The 14943-nt window shown below is 41.4% G+C and overlaps 2 protein-coding genes across 5 annotated transcripts in view; both read right to left on the reverse strand.

The window, feature by feature from the left end:
* LOC135334527 (hemicentin-1-like) overlaps positions 1-14943 on the reverse strand; it is a 44162-nt gene that overhangs the window by 1805 nt on the left and 27414 nt on the right. For 2 of the 4 annotated variants that reach the window (XM_064529747.1, XM_064529746.1), the window contains 12 exons: positions 4791-5093; positions 4393-4737; positions 3971-4282; positions 3566-3895; positions 3097-3405; positions 2599-2952; positions 2177-2545; positions 1802-2107; positions 1109-1558; positions 621-950; positions 350-453; positions 89-302 (listed from right to left, as the gene is read on the reverse strand). In XM_064529747.1, coding sequence (XP_064385817.1) covers positions 89-302; positions 350-453; positions 621-950; positions 1109-1558; positions 1802-2107; positions 2177-2545; positions 2599-2952; positions 3097-3405; positions 3566-3895; positions 3971-4282; positions 4393-4737; positions 4791-5093 — 3726 coding nt within the window. Of the gene's footprint in view, positions 1-88; positions 303-349; positions 454-620; positions 951-1108; positions 1559-1801; positions 2108-2176; positions 2546-2598; positions 2953-3096; positions 3406-3565; positions 3896-3970; positions 4283-4392; positions 4738-4790; positions 5094-5765; positions 6099-6219; positions 6532-6626; positions 6957-7104; positions 7420-7474; positions 7745-7798; positions 8057-8114; positions 8456-13640; positions 14027-14943 lie in introns of those variants that run through there. The other 2 variants (XM_064529748.1, XM_064529750.1) reach the window with 2 other exon arrangements.
* Positions 8498-9962, reverse strand: LOC135334712 (uncharacterized). The gene is made up of 4 exons (XM_064529990.1): positions 9859-9962; positions 9355-9696; positions 8891-9289; positions 8498-8832 (listed from the first exon to the last, which is right to left on the reverse strand). The coding sequence occupies exons 1-4, from the start codon at positions 9902-9904 to the stop codon at positions 8498-8500; spliced, it is 1122 nt and encodes a 373-aa protein (XP_064386060.1). The 5' UTR covers positions 9905-9962.

The raw sequence follows: 14943 nt of genomic DNA on the forward strand, positions 1-14943 counted from the left end.
AGGGAACGAATTAATATTCTAGGGAGGTAAATATTAACAGAAAAAATGTGGAACTCTAAGCCAAAATACCAAACAGAATGTAAGTCACCATTCAGTGTGTTCACAGTCCTGGTATTTGGCATTCCATTGCCAGCTTCGTTGACTGGAAACACTGACACTGTGTACTGAGTGTTAGGGAAGAGGTCAATTAGAGTTTTTCCAAAATTGTTATTGGCCGGAGAATAAACGTCTCCTAAAGATAATAGCATGGTACTTGTGTGACTGAAGCTTGGAGCGTAGTCTCGAGTCCCGACAAATGAAACCTGGAGAAGTGGACGTCAGGGTTGTCATTCAACACACACTAACATACCTCATACTGAGTGATGACTCCATTTGGCATGTCTGGTCCTGTCCAGGTCAGTGTGATAGTTGTCTCAGTGGGCTCAGCTGTCAATCCAGTAGACGGGGAAGAGGCTGTTGAGAGAGCACATACTTATAATAGTATATGTTTACAGGTCCGACGAGAAAAAAGTCATTCAAACAAGTAAGTAATTGTATGGGCAGGATGTTATGGATATATAAAGGTAAATTAGATGTGTGTTACAAGAGTTACCTATGGTATACATTAAGTGCTGCCTTACCGTCCTGATCAGACGATACTATAGGAGATGGGTCACTCCGATTGCTACAGCCAATGTCATTGCAGGCGTCTACAGTGAAAGAGTAGTTGGTGTAGGGGAGAATCACCCCCTGCATTGATACATTGTACATGAGCTCCCCTGCAGAGCTCATCAGGTCACTAGGAATGAGGGTACTGATCAGAGTGAAACTGTCCGAGACATCCACAGAGCGTATGTACAAAGAGAAATTGGTCACTGGTCTGTTGCCGTCAAAAGAGAGTGTCCAACTAAGAACCACCCAGCGAGTACCAACATCACGAGTGTTTACATTAGCAGGGGAGTCCGGATGTTCTGTAAAAGAAAAAACAGCCTAGTCTTTCCACGCTCAAATGCACTATTGCAACGTGTATGATAGCGTCGATCGGACACACTCAGTCACTCTCTCAGTGATTGTTTACACGTTGCTTAGCAGAGCACTCAGCACTCTCGTTAGTAAACAAAGCACTTACCTAAGATAAATAGTGGTATATTGTTGGACACGTCACTCAAGGTGATTGTCTCAGGAAGCATGTTTGTTCCAGTGCATGTGTAGTCGCCAGTGTCACCCCTCACCGTCTTTTTAAACGACAGCAACCCGACAACTCCAAGCTCTCCCAACTGACGTACTTGATCCACAGTGACATCAGTGTACATCATGAGCAGGCCCATTATACTGCCACTGCCTGTGTACCCACTGCTCTCAAACTCAGCACTATTGTTCGTGTCCATGGACACTGCGGCAAATTTGATAACGTCCAGTCTTGCTGAGAGTGAGGAATCACTGTAAATGTTGACTATTTCCCCGTCCTTCCTCCAGGAGATGGACGGAATGGGGAAGCCAGTGACCAGACACACAAGAACAGCAGGTACACCCAGTCGTACTTCAGCCAGAGCAAATATGTCGACAATCACAGGGGTCACTACATGTGCACAACAAAGCAAGAACAATGTAGATACATGCAAGTATATATACACAATTATACAAGTACAAACAATTCTTGCAAAATTTGGACTGTATATTGCTGAGTAGGAAAGCCCGTGTTAGCACATTTATATGTAGTTGACAATTGACAGAATATAATTATGTCGCACTGGCTATATGTTCATTACTTAGTGGACAAGATTTTGCATAATCAGAAGCCATGCAGTATAGTTACACTAACCATGAACAGTAAGGTTTGCAGAAGCAGTATCAGTTCCAATGGTATTAGCAGCCGAGCAGGTGTACACTCCTCTGTCCTCATAGGTCACATTCGTTACTGTCAGCTCTCCGAATCTACTTTCATTACGATCACCTACAATGGTGTACTTAATGTTGCTGACAATGTCCGTCACCGTTTCGTTGAAATCAGTGAACGTCCACGAGACAGTATGATCAGGAGATGCCAGAGCATCACAAGAGAACACAGCATTGGATCCATTGTTAATTATGAACTGATCCATTGGAGGATTGATTATCACTGGTGGTCCTATAATTATTAGGGCAAATAGAAACAATAAATTATTTGCGAATATAGGTAATAATTATACAGGCTTACCATTCACAACAATATCAATGTATGAGTTGTCACTCCCAGCTTCATTAGTGGCTTGCAGAAAGTATCGTCCTGCATCAGTTTCCTCACCAGTCATACGAGCTTGAACAATATTGTCAATGGTCAGGCTGAGACGATCACTGGAGAAGGTGAGGGTAGACTTTGATGTACGACTGGGGAGACTTGTAATCTCTTGAAACTCAGAACCACTAGCAGACAATGACAAGGCAAAATCAGCCGAGTAGTACCAGCGAATGTTAGACACTATGACAACAGGGGAGGCGTTCTCAATAATGAAGCTGAGAGTAGCTGATTCTGACTCATTAGCTATTATCCTCTGATTAACAGGCAAGGAAATCACATCAGATGGAACTGTAGTGGGATACAACACCGTTTAATCTAATTATGTAATTAGTATACTATACCTTGAACAAAGAGAGTAACGTCTTGTTGATTTCTTCCGTCCTCCATTACACCATTGTTAATCAGAGTATTACTGGCCACACAGGAGTATGTGTCTGAATCACCACCAATTGTGTCAATGATAGTGATCATACTTATCACAGTGCTAATCTGCCCTAGTGACCCATCCATCATCGTGTTATTCAGTTCCACTCGTGAGTTAATGCCCATTCCAGTTCCATTGAGGAGAAGGTCACCTCGATACCACTGCACCAATGGAGTGGGTAGTCCAGTGGCTGTGCAGACAAAGGTCACTGAGTTAGTCTGGTTGACCACCAGCATATCTTCAGGCTCCAAGGAGGTGATCATTGGACGAACTGCAATTAAGGAGTACAGGGCACTTTTCAATCACCCTGCTTATAGCAAAAGAATATACATGTACTTGCAAAGAAATCTTGGGCGAAATGTTGAATCACACACACATAACTATATCCTGATTAAGTAGATATCCGTTAACTCACCGTGTACAGAAAGACTTGCAGTTGCGCTGACCATCCCCACCACATTAATAGCTGTACACCTGTACTCTTCGAAATCAGACACATTCGTAGACAGTACTGTAAGAGTGCTCGTCAAATTTCTGTCACCATCCAGTGCAATAATCTCATAATCAGCATTATCCATGACACGAGAGGTGGAGTTTGAGACTGGGTCGTAATAGTCCCAGTTAACGGCTGGTATGGGAAGAGCACTGGCCTGACAAACAAACACAGCAGTGTTGCCCTCAATGACTGTGACACCCACTGGGCTTTGAGTGATAGTTGGAGACACTGCATTTGATTGAAGGTATACATGTATGTACAGTGTATAATTATACAGTGTATATTCATAATAGTAGTATATTGATTGATGAACAACATAACAGCAATTTAGAAACCACAGTAAAGAATTATACACATTCAAGTGAAGAGCACTTAAATATGACATTACCTTGTACAATAAGTTCAAATGATTCCTGGTCCATTCCATACTCATTATTCGCCACACACATGTACACTCCGGAGTCAGAGTCCATTGTTCTGTTAATCATGGCAGTTCTTGTGACTTGGTAGACAGTTTCTCCATCCTGGATTCTTGTTTCTTCAACAGGTGAAGAGCTCTCCCTAACGTCAACTCTAGCCGTGATGACACCAAAGTCAAAGTCTATCTCAGGAGCAGGGATACCAGTGGCTGTACACTCGAAAATAATAGAGTCCGTCTCATTCACAGTGTAGTTTGTTAGTTCAACTTCAGGATAGACAATAGTTACCACTGGCAACACTGTGACAGAATAAAACAACATGTAATTGACAATCAGTTTGAATTTTAGTGTGCAGGTAACAGAAAATGACTCACCATTGACTGTTAGGGTTGCATTACGCATGTCACTGTCCACATCATTCTCAGCAATACAGCGATACACATTACTGTCAGAGGGGAGGACATCGTTTATAGTCAAGTTACTAATTAGCTCTCTTTCTCCCATCTCAGTCTCAGTCACAATAACTCTTGGATCAGACACATTCACAGCCAGGAGTGAGTCGTTGGTGTCATCCCTGTACCACGTGATGCTAGGACGTGGCCGGCCAGTGGCTGCACACAGGAATGGAGCTGACATTCTCTCAGTGACATCAACATCATCAGGATCCATTGTGAACTCAGGAACAACTGGGAAGTCACAAAACAATGACGATGTAAACTTAAATGCACATACATACAAGTTTTATTACAGTGCATGTACAATGTTAAGTATACTGCCATTAATGGACTATACTTACTTTGCACAACTAGCTCAAACTCTCTTGTTGTATTCCCGACATCATTCTCAGCCAAGCACTGATACTGACCAGAGTCCTCGTCTTGTGTGATTGAGATTGCTAGCTGTGAGGTAACTAGGAAACCAGTACCCCTGCCATCAGGTAGCTCATAGTTATCATCAACTTGAGATTGAGAGATGGAAAAGCGAGTATCGTCAATATTGGTAGCTGATCCATTCTGACCAACTCTGAGCCAACTGATAGTTGGTGCTGGAATACCACTAGCAGAGCAGTTAAATGTGACTGAATCGCTTTCATTCACAATGTAAGTGAAATTGATCACAGGAGTGAGGATCCGAGGTAGATCTGTATAAAATTTAGCAGTGTATTTTAGCCCATTAAAAGACATGCACACCTACCATTAACAGTTAGCTGTGCCATCTCTGTAGCTGATCCAAGCAAGTTAGAGGCAACACAGATGTACACTCCCGACCTGACTGGCAGAGTCTCGTTGAATGTGAGATTGCTCACGATAGTACGATTTATAGGAGCGTTACTAATCTGTGCATTGGAGTCTGTAGTGACATCGACCTCAGTCCCATTGTCCACCCTGAGCCAGGAGATAGTTGGTCTGGGAACACCGTCAGCAGTGCAGGAGAACAGGGCAGGATCAGGAGAGACCACACTGACATCCATAGGAGAGACCGTGATGGATGGAGCAACTGGAGTGAGGAGTGATTACATACTAACTCACAATCAAATGCATATACCGGTATGTGAGATAATACACGTTGTGAGACTACGTATAGGCACAACGTACACGATGGAGTGTGAGTACTTGTACACCACACGAACACACTACATATAAACAATGTTTGTATACATGCATGAGTAACCGTGTAGAAAAATGATAATTGCATAGACATTAAACACTCAATAATTATAACCACTTACCATTTTAATACTTACTAAAATACAATCACAGCTGCTTTTGTTTTAATGTATGTGCAAGTTAGCATAATTATACCAATATTAATATTAACGCACACTAGTTCATTATAACATGTACACGTGTTTGGGCATTTGTACACATGCATGAACCTGCATATAAGCACATGACATTCTGTAAGAATGTTCGTATTAATGGCCGTGCTGATAAAAAAAACAACAGTTAACTCAGCATCAATAAATACCGTATAGCGGGTAATTTTCGTTGTTTTCGTGGGCAAGCTGACCTCAACGATTTTTTAACGTAGGCGTTGCTTACCGGAACATAGGAATGCAGTACAGGCAACAAGACTAAACGAAAATTTTATTCACGAAACCATCGTTTCTCAGGTTGAACGACATCACGAAAATTACCTGCTATACGATACTCTTTATATACCACTCACCATTCACCACGACCTCAATAGGAACTTCATCCAATCTTGTCTCGTTCAGTTCTTCCACAGTATTCACGGCTCGGCAGATCTGCTCGTCACTACTGTCCCCATCCATAGCATTGATAAGAGTGAGTGAAGCAGTCACTAGAAACGTTGTATTGGGTAACAGCTCAGCTGGTTGGGTCTCTACGATAAATCGAGGTGGTCCAAGTAGTTGGTCTCCATTGAAGAAGGAGATGGAGGGAGGAGGTAGCCCAATGGCCACACATGTAAAGGTGATGTTTTCTGTCTCATTGACTCGGAAAATTTCTCCACTCATTGGAGAGACAATTTGAGCTCCAACTGTATCAAGGGGAGAAAACGCAAAAATACGTTTGCAATTAAAATATCATATACAATGAGGACTACAGTGTCGTATGGACAAATTGCATGTACATATACATTTCCAATTACATAAGCTTACAAAATATCACAACTTCAGCTGGACGACTGACAGCCTCTCCAAAGTTGTTGTTTGCCCTACAGCTCCATTTTCCAGTGTCCAGTTCATCAGTTACTAGGATTGTTAGATTACTGGTTACATTGAGTCCATTAGCTGTCTCTGTGAGGTCAATATTGTCCATGGGTAGGGAAAACTCAGTCTCTTCTCCCGTGGGAGACGTCCTTGTCCAGACAATGGTTGGCCGAGGGTAGCCTTCAGCTGTGCAGGTCAGTGTGAGTGGGATGGGGGCAAATACAGACACTGGAACAGGGTCCTCAAGAATTGTGGGGGAAACTGTACAGGAGAGAGAATGCATGTACTGTGTGTCCATCCAACTAATAAAAAATTGCTATACGAGCAACAGACATCATTCATAAATGGTAACTTACAATTCACAGTCAGATTGTAGCTCTGAGAGTCGTTGGATGGTACACCCAGTATAGTGTTAGAGGCCTCACATCTGAACACACCAAAGTCAGTTCTGTCTACTTGTGTGATATTGAGCAGAGAAGTTACGTCAATAAAACCAGTAGTCACATTCGACATTTCAGTTGAAGAAATTTGAAGCCTGCCATCAGCAATGTCAACAACTTCACTTCCCCTATACCATATAAACACAGGTGCTGGGGATCCACGAGCAGTACATGTCAGGGTCGTTTGATTTCCCTCGGACACGATTAGGTCAACCAAATCAGTGGGGAATATGTTGTTAGCAGGGGCTGTAGTAAAAGTGGTAATTAATGCAATCATACCCTATGTACTAAACTCAGATTGAGCCTATAAATTATTATTTGAAACATGCATAATTATGGTGTTTCTAGACAAAAGACATCACAATAGGAAAAGTACAATACTATCTTCACTCACCAGTGACAGTGACATTAAAGGTGACGGTGTCCATCCCAGCAGGATTGACGGCTGTCACAGAATACAGGCCACTCTCACTGGGTAGCTGAACAGGGTCTAGAGTGAGTGCAGTGGTGGCTGGTGGAGAGGTAGTGCTGGTGTTTGTGATGGTGAAGACTCCTGTTCTCCCAGTGACGGCTGTAGCTGGAACACCATCAATGAACCAGATGATCTCAGTCAGTGGAAGGTTGAAGTCAGTGATGGTTACAGTCAAGGTGAGAGTAGAACCAGCTACAAATTCGATGTCAGCATTATCAGCAAGAAAGGTGGGACCAACTGTGCAGAAAGAGGTCGTTACTACAGTGATTACTAACAATAACACAGAACTAACCAGCTTGAATGATAATAATGGAAGAAGAGTTCATTCCAAAACGACTAGTTGCATTACATCGGTACATCCCATAGTTATCAGTACTTGCTATTAAACTGAAGTTTCCACCAGTTGTGTCATTCCCAGTGTAAACTACTTCTACAGTACTGGCTACATCAAACCGCTCCCAAACAATTTCTATAGGAGTGTCTCCAGTTACAACACAAAGAAGTTCCACAGTGGTGTTTAGTATCACAGGGTCCAGCTGAATGGTGGTCACAACAGGGGGATCTGCATGGTTGAGAGATATGAGTGCAGTTAGGTATACGTAGTTAGATTTCATACCTCCCAGCTCTATTGTCACAGTATTACTGGTCCCAGTTCCAGCATCATTGGTGACATCACAGCGATAGGTACCAACATCGGTCATCTGAATATCAGTCAAAATACGGATTAGTCCAGTTGTTGTACTGCCCGTGCCAGTGTTAGTAATGTTGTACATGTAATTAGAGGGATTTCCCCTAAGTACGAAGCAGGTGATGATGACATCGTTTCCAATGTTAACAAGAGTATCAGTAGTATTGATCTCTACTTCGGGAATAACTGCAACAATATTTTCACGAATGGTGGAGAATAATTATAATACAATGGTGTAACCCACCATTAACTTGTACATTGATGAAGGCACTGCTGCTGGCGACAGTGAGGTCATCAGAGTTGGTTCCAATACAAGCGTACACTCCATCATGATCAGGGTATGTGGCACTCACAATATGGAGGGATGACTCAATGTTACCAGGAGTTAGGTCAACACCTCTGTTTCCAATAGTTCCAGTCAGTGTAGCTACAAATGGTGCCTCTGTATCTGTCTGCTCAAAGTCAGTGGTCTGGTTGTTGAACTCCCATGTGATACTAGGAACGGGAGCTCCCACTGATCCACAAGAGATGTCTGCACTGCCTCCCTCGGGGATCATAGCAGTAGAGATATTGAGAGATGTTGTGATTGCATCGACTGTTAAATAAGAAATGCATTAATGAGTTCGTTCATGGTGGTATTAATGCTATACCTGGTGCAATGACTCCAAAATCAACACCACCAGTTGGTATAAAGGTATGAGTTTGAGTTGTTCCAGACTTGAATTGAGGCTGAACAATATAGAACCCCTCATCCTCAGCAGTGGTGTTGTCTCGTACAAATGTCTCAAAATAGTTGGGAAACTCTTGAGGACGCATTTCACCAGGTATGAAAGTGTTTATAGCCACTTTGCGCCAGAACATCACTTCATACTCTCCTGACATCCTCACTTCAATGACCAGCTTCTCGGGAGGCCGTAAAATAATGACCTCAGGAGAGACTCTCTCAATACGAATGGTAGTACCTGAAATTACTCAACATCTCATGTTTGTTTTATATTCAATTTACAGCACATTTCATACCTGTATCCAATTGATAAGGTATTGATGTGATGACCTCCCCACCATCACTGCCGTCAGTGAAGACACACTGGTACACTCCTGCATCAGACAGTCCAAAGTTAGTGATAGTCAGAGAACTGGTCATTTTTCCATTGACCACTGTGGTCGAGGTGATGGTGATCCGTGAGTGAGTGTCATCCACAACTTGTCCGCTCCTCACCCACACCACAGACGGGGCGGGGTAGTCCATCACTCCATCACCTTGATGTCCAGCAGTGCATGTCAGTAGAGAACCATCGACAGTGCCACCAAGAGCTATCCCAGTGCGGTTGTCATTGAGGCTGGCGCTGAGGTCAACAGGTTCATTGAAATAGGGCTGATCAGTCAACATTAATGTCCCATCAGCAGTGGAGGGCACAGCTGTAGAAGGAAAACAAATAACAGGTTGTATATATATATAGTAGACTCTAATAGTTCATGCACACCTGTTAGCGTGATAGCCGTTCCATTGCCAGAAGTAGCTCCACTAATAGCAGTGCATTGGTAGACTCCATTATCAGATTCTCTGAAGTTGTCAACAGTGAGCAGAGATGTGGAGTCATCAGTAAGTAATGATGCTGAACGCTCAGGGTGATTATCTTCCCTGATACGAATGTGAGGTGGATCGTTCAACAGAGAGCTTCTATTGAGAGTCCATGTGAAGGTGACAGCGGTGTCATCCTCTACAGTACAGTAGATCTGGATCACTGATCTTTCAACTACTCTGCCACTAGAGGAGACGAGGGCTTCAGGTCCAGTGAGGACTGTCAACTGAGCCGAGATAATAGCTGTGAGGTGAACCATTAACGGCAATTAATTATTATCACCAGTAAGATACACTGTATGCAAATAAGATTGTGTATTGTAAAAAGCATAGACTATCCATGCATGCAACTAGAATTAATTTTATAATTATAGGACTACACTGCATGCATGCTATATTATAATACCTATGAAGCATCCTTGTATGAATATACCAATATTCCATATAGACATGGCACAGCCTTGAGTAAAACCTTTTGCTTTATGACTATAGACAGTACCAAGAGTGCATGAATTCCTGACAGTATATGCACAAGTCATGTCATGTCATCGTAATTAATAGCCTATGAATATAATTTTATATTGCACACTCCCACAGGAAATTCTTAATACTATGTATGTCATACTGTCATCAATCAATCCATGATCAGGAAAGCTACACTGGCTGGGCTTAAAAAAAAACTGTTGACCTTTTTTTTAGTACAATTTTCTTCAAACTGCCCCCCTTTTCAAAATTATGTGTGTCTGAGGTGGTGACACATTAACTTGTTTATACCAAATAATAAATAGTAAAATAATAGTAGCGATATAATTATAGATCTAGTCAACATGAATTTTCAACAGTCACAATTCACAAAAAGTATGCCACATAAAAATCTAAAGGAAACACACAAACATGAGATCACTGAACAATAGACGCTAAACTTATAAGTTTGAGTGGAAAAATTTGAATAACAAAAATATGATTTATAAGCTAACTATACTGGCCTGGGGACGAGCATAGTGACACTGTGGGCGGAGTTCACTGCCTGTGCTGAGTGGGAGGGGTGCTCAAACGGGATCAGCTGCGGCTGAAACACATCCTCACTCGTGTCTCTTTCTAGTCGCCCCCTGCTTTTTTTGCAGCAGTTATGAAACCACACTGTTTGTACAACATGCATGCTAATGGTTTAAGATGTACTTTGCATAGCATGAGCAAACAATGTAATTTCACAACACCGTACACAGTGCATAGATACACACCTCTTTTTAGCATTAAGCATTTTATCATGCTTGACAATTTATGATACTATAGGCTCCCTACCACTTTACCAAAGCTACCCGTGGTATATACTATAGTACTCGCTATACACACTTATGAGACAAGCAGTGAACATGTCACCACAGGCCACTTTCTTTATAACGGTGGTCTTGGGTTCCCCAATCAGTCGTGGCTGAAACACCAGAGGACCACACCCCGCCCCCCTCGGCCCTTTGCTCTGGGTCATACTGAACCTTGTTGTTGCCAACGAGCCAAACACCAACTGAGAGGGAACACCCAATCACAACAACTGTTGAGCTTAAGATGATCCAGTGTGTTAGCTTGTTGGTCTATACAATTGTGCACATGTGTGTTGATGCATGGTTATAATGTTTATCTTTCACAATAAACACCATTATTGTGAGCAACAAAAACAGGTCAACTACTTTATCTTCGTTTGAACAGAAATGTGAACTAACATTGACAGTAAATAAACATACAATGTCATATATGCACTGGAACAAACTGTTGCACCTCTGACAGCAGTATACCGCAGCTATATATACAATGTATATGATCAGCTACCCTGCTGTTGCAAAATTATAATAAGATAGGGAAAGGTTTTGCTACGCATGCAGTAATAAACATAATACACACTGTACACCAAAATTCTAGTATATGCTCACCAGTTATTTCCGGGAGAGCAACTATCGACAATATTAATGGTACCTGCATGCGCTCTACAGCAGTGTAAACTAATGCATTGTGCAGTAAAGGTTGATAGTATAGTATAATATCATCACAGTCGTGTAGATTGAGTTCATGCATGCGAGTGATGCTTTAATGAATTGTGACAACTGCATGTGTAAGACCGTGTGAGGCTGGATGGTTAGTCTTACCAAGTTATGATCGTTTATTGTCCGGAGATGAGATACCAAAGTTTCCAGCCTTACAATTTCCCATCCTTCTCAATCTTGAGGACACTCCTGGCTCGGTTCATCATCGTTTTGGGTCTGAAATCGCCACATGCATAAAGGATGTCTATTAAGTGGACATAATTATAATTAATGGGAATTGAATGCATGACATACTATGTGAGAGAGGGGTTATGGCTTATGATATCATAAATATTATGTTAATAGTATAGCTAATAAGATTACGGTCAAATGTGTGATTAAAGGGGCCGTATGTTAACTCTCTACAGTAGAACCTCGATTATCCGGACACCTTGGTTCCAGAAGCAGGCCGGATAAGTGAATATGCCGGATAATTGAATAGATAAACCACGCCTTGATCCACCCACTTTATTGATAAACAGCAGTGCCGCATGGTTGTCTGCGCATGTGCATAAGATAAGCAGGTATGTCTCTATGGTAACAGCTGTAACGCGCATGCGCATTTTAGGGACACACCCATTTTCTGAATTATTAAAAAAAAAACTGCCAAGCCGGATAATCGAGGTTCCGGATAATCGAGGGCCGGATAATCGAGGTTCTACTGCACAAAGGAACGGCTACGATCGATGTAGCTACTGTTTAGGGGCACAGATCAGAAACAGAAAACAAAGAGATGTATACTTGAAATCGTCAAATTACGCGGCAGCAATCATAAACTTAACAGCACAACATAACACATTATCGTATAATCAAGGGCTTATAAAAGAAGAGAGGGATGCAACTCCACTATCAGTACATGTAGCTAGCAGAGTTCAAACGTGGGCGGAGGAATGTGTGCATTTGCATAAAGTGCTAAAAATAGAAATTTATATTTTTAGCATTTCATGCACAGTCATGCACATTCGTCTACCAGTCACACTATAAGCAGCACAGTCTGTGATCTCAAAATCTTTAATATCAGCATTAACTACATTTCTAGCTGGAAACTCAACAACGTCGTAAACATGTGGAGTAGAGAATGCTTGCTGAGTAGATTCATCTTGAAAGGTGTCCAGAGTTTCATATTCTTTGTCTTGTGTGTCAACATCGGCATTTACCGTACTCATCTCAATTGTTGGCCTGTGTAAGTGCACATTTCCAAATAAAAGCAGACATAAATCGAAATTTTTCAAACCTGTTTTTGGAAAAATTAAAGTTTCTTGCCCGTTTTTTGTGAATTCTGATGTAGATCATGACAATCATGATTGTGCAAATAACAATCAGCAATTGAACATGAACAAATTAACTTCGTTTGAATAGAAATGTGAACTAACATTGACGGTAGATAAACATACAATGTCATACACTTATATATACCATTCATGGAGCAAACTGTTGCACCCACAGCTGACAGCAGTATATACAGCAGCTATAATCAGCTACCCTGCTGTTGCAAAACTATATAAGATTCTATAGGTTGCTACCATGCATGCAGTAATAAACATATTACACACACGCAATGTACACTAAATTATATGCTCACCGGTTGTTTCCAGGAGAGCAACTGTCGACAATGGTACCTGCATGCGCTCTATAGCAGTGTATACATTGTCCAGTGAAAGGTTGAAAGTATAGTATAGTATAATATCATCACAGTCATGTAGATCGAGTTCATGTATGTGAGTGATGCTTTAATGAATTGTGACAACTGCATGTGTAAGCCACTGTGTGAGGCTGAATAGTTAGTCTTACCAAGTTATAATTGTTCATTGTCCGGAGATTAGAACAATGGAGATGCCAACGTTTCCATCCTTCAATCTTGAGGACAGTCCTGGCTGAACCGGTTCATCACGATGTTTTAAGTCTGAAACCGCCATGCATAAAGGATGTCTCATTAAGTGGACATAATTGAAACTGAATGACATGCATACAGTGCGAGAGAGGGGTTAAGGGTTATATATGATAATCACAAATATATGTTAATAGTATAGCTAATAACATTACAGTAAAATGTGTGATTAAAGGGGCCATATGTTAACTCTCTACAAAGGAATGGCTACGATTGATGTATAGCTACTGTTTTGGGACACAGATCAGAAACAGAAAACACAGGGAGGTATATTTGAAATCGTCAAATTACTTGGCAGCAATCATAAACTCAACAGCACAACACAACACATTATCATATAATTCTAACATGAAGTCTTTCATTGTTAATAGCTACACAACTGTAAAAATTATTAACGTCTACCAGTCACACTATAAGCAGCACAGTCTGTGATCTCAAAATCTTTAATATCACCATTAACTACATTTCTAGCTGGAAACTCAACAACATCGTAAACATGTGGAGTAGAGGATGCTTGCTGAGTAGATTCATCTTGGAAAGTGTCCAGAGTTTCATATTCTTTGTCTTGTGTGTCAACATCGGCATTTACCGTACTCATCTCAATTGTTGGCCTGTGTAAGTGCACATTTCCCAATAAAAGTACACATAAATCAACATTTCAAACCTGTTTTTGAAAAGATTAAAGCTTCTTGCCCGTTTTTTGTGAATCCTGATGTAGATCATGACAATCATGATTGTGCAAATAACGATCAGAAATATCACTGCACCAATTGCACCTCCAACAGCAGCTACTGGAAACTGTGTTGACGTGGGAGATATAGGTGTGGGGTTTATGCATTCTGGATCAGCAATTGAAGTTAGAATAACTTGACAAGTACTATCCACAGGAATCAAGACGAATTCAAAAGCCACGATTGCTCCATCAGCCAGCCAGTCTTCAATATAGTTTGCAATCTCAACCGCCGAAGCTGCTTGAGTTCCAATAACCTCAGCTCGGTACGTTACAGCATCTTCAGATTCGGGAAAGCAGCGAAATTTGGGATTCAAAATGTTAAGCACAGAAAATCCACAGTGGCATCTTTCGTTGACACTTATAGAGAGGGTGTTGTTCAAAGCGTTCAGCTTTTGTTGACTATCCTCAGCCTATTAAATAATAACGAGTTTCTGTATAATGTACACATCCTAGCTATTACTATAGTTCACTATTGGAATAAAATTTGACAATTTATGGCTTACCACCCATTGCTGACACCTGTCCACCCCAACAAGACGAAGCTGAATCAGCAATATCGATGTAGCTGTACAATAAAAAAAAGTATTGAAAGCAGATGTCTAGGATAAAGAAATATACTTACGAATTTCGGAAGTAGATTGGACATATCCACTAGATGCAAAATGGACGTACTGTCTGTTGTCTGGATCAGTCTGTCTCACACCTCTGCGTCCCATCTAGGACGAGAACACTAAATGTACATGACTGATTGCTAAATTGCCCAGTTATATCTACGGGCCATAATTATAATAGACA

The sequence above is a fragment of the Halichondria panicea genome, chromosome 4 (genome assembly GCF_963675165.1).
Source record: "Halichondria panicea chromosome 4, odHalPani1.1, whole genome shotgun sequence".
Lineage (NCBI taxonomy): Eukaryota > Metazoa > Porifera > Demospongiae > Suberitida > Halichondriidae > Halichondria > Halichondria panicea.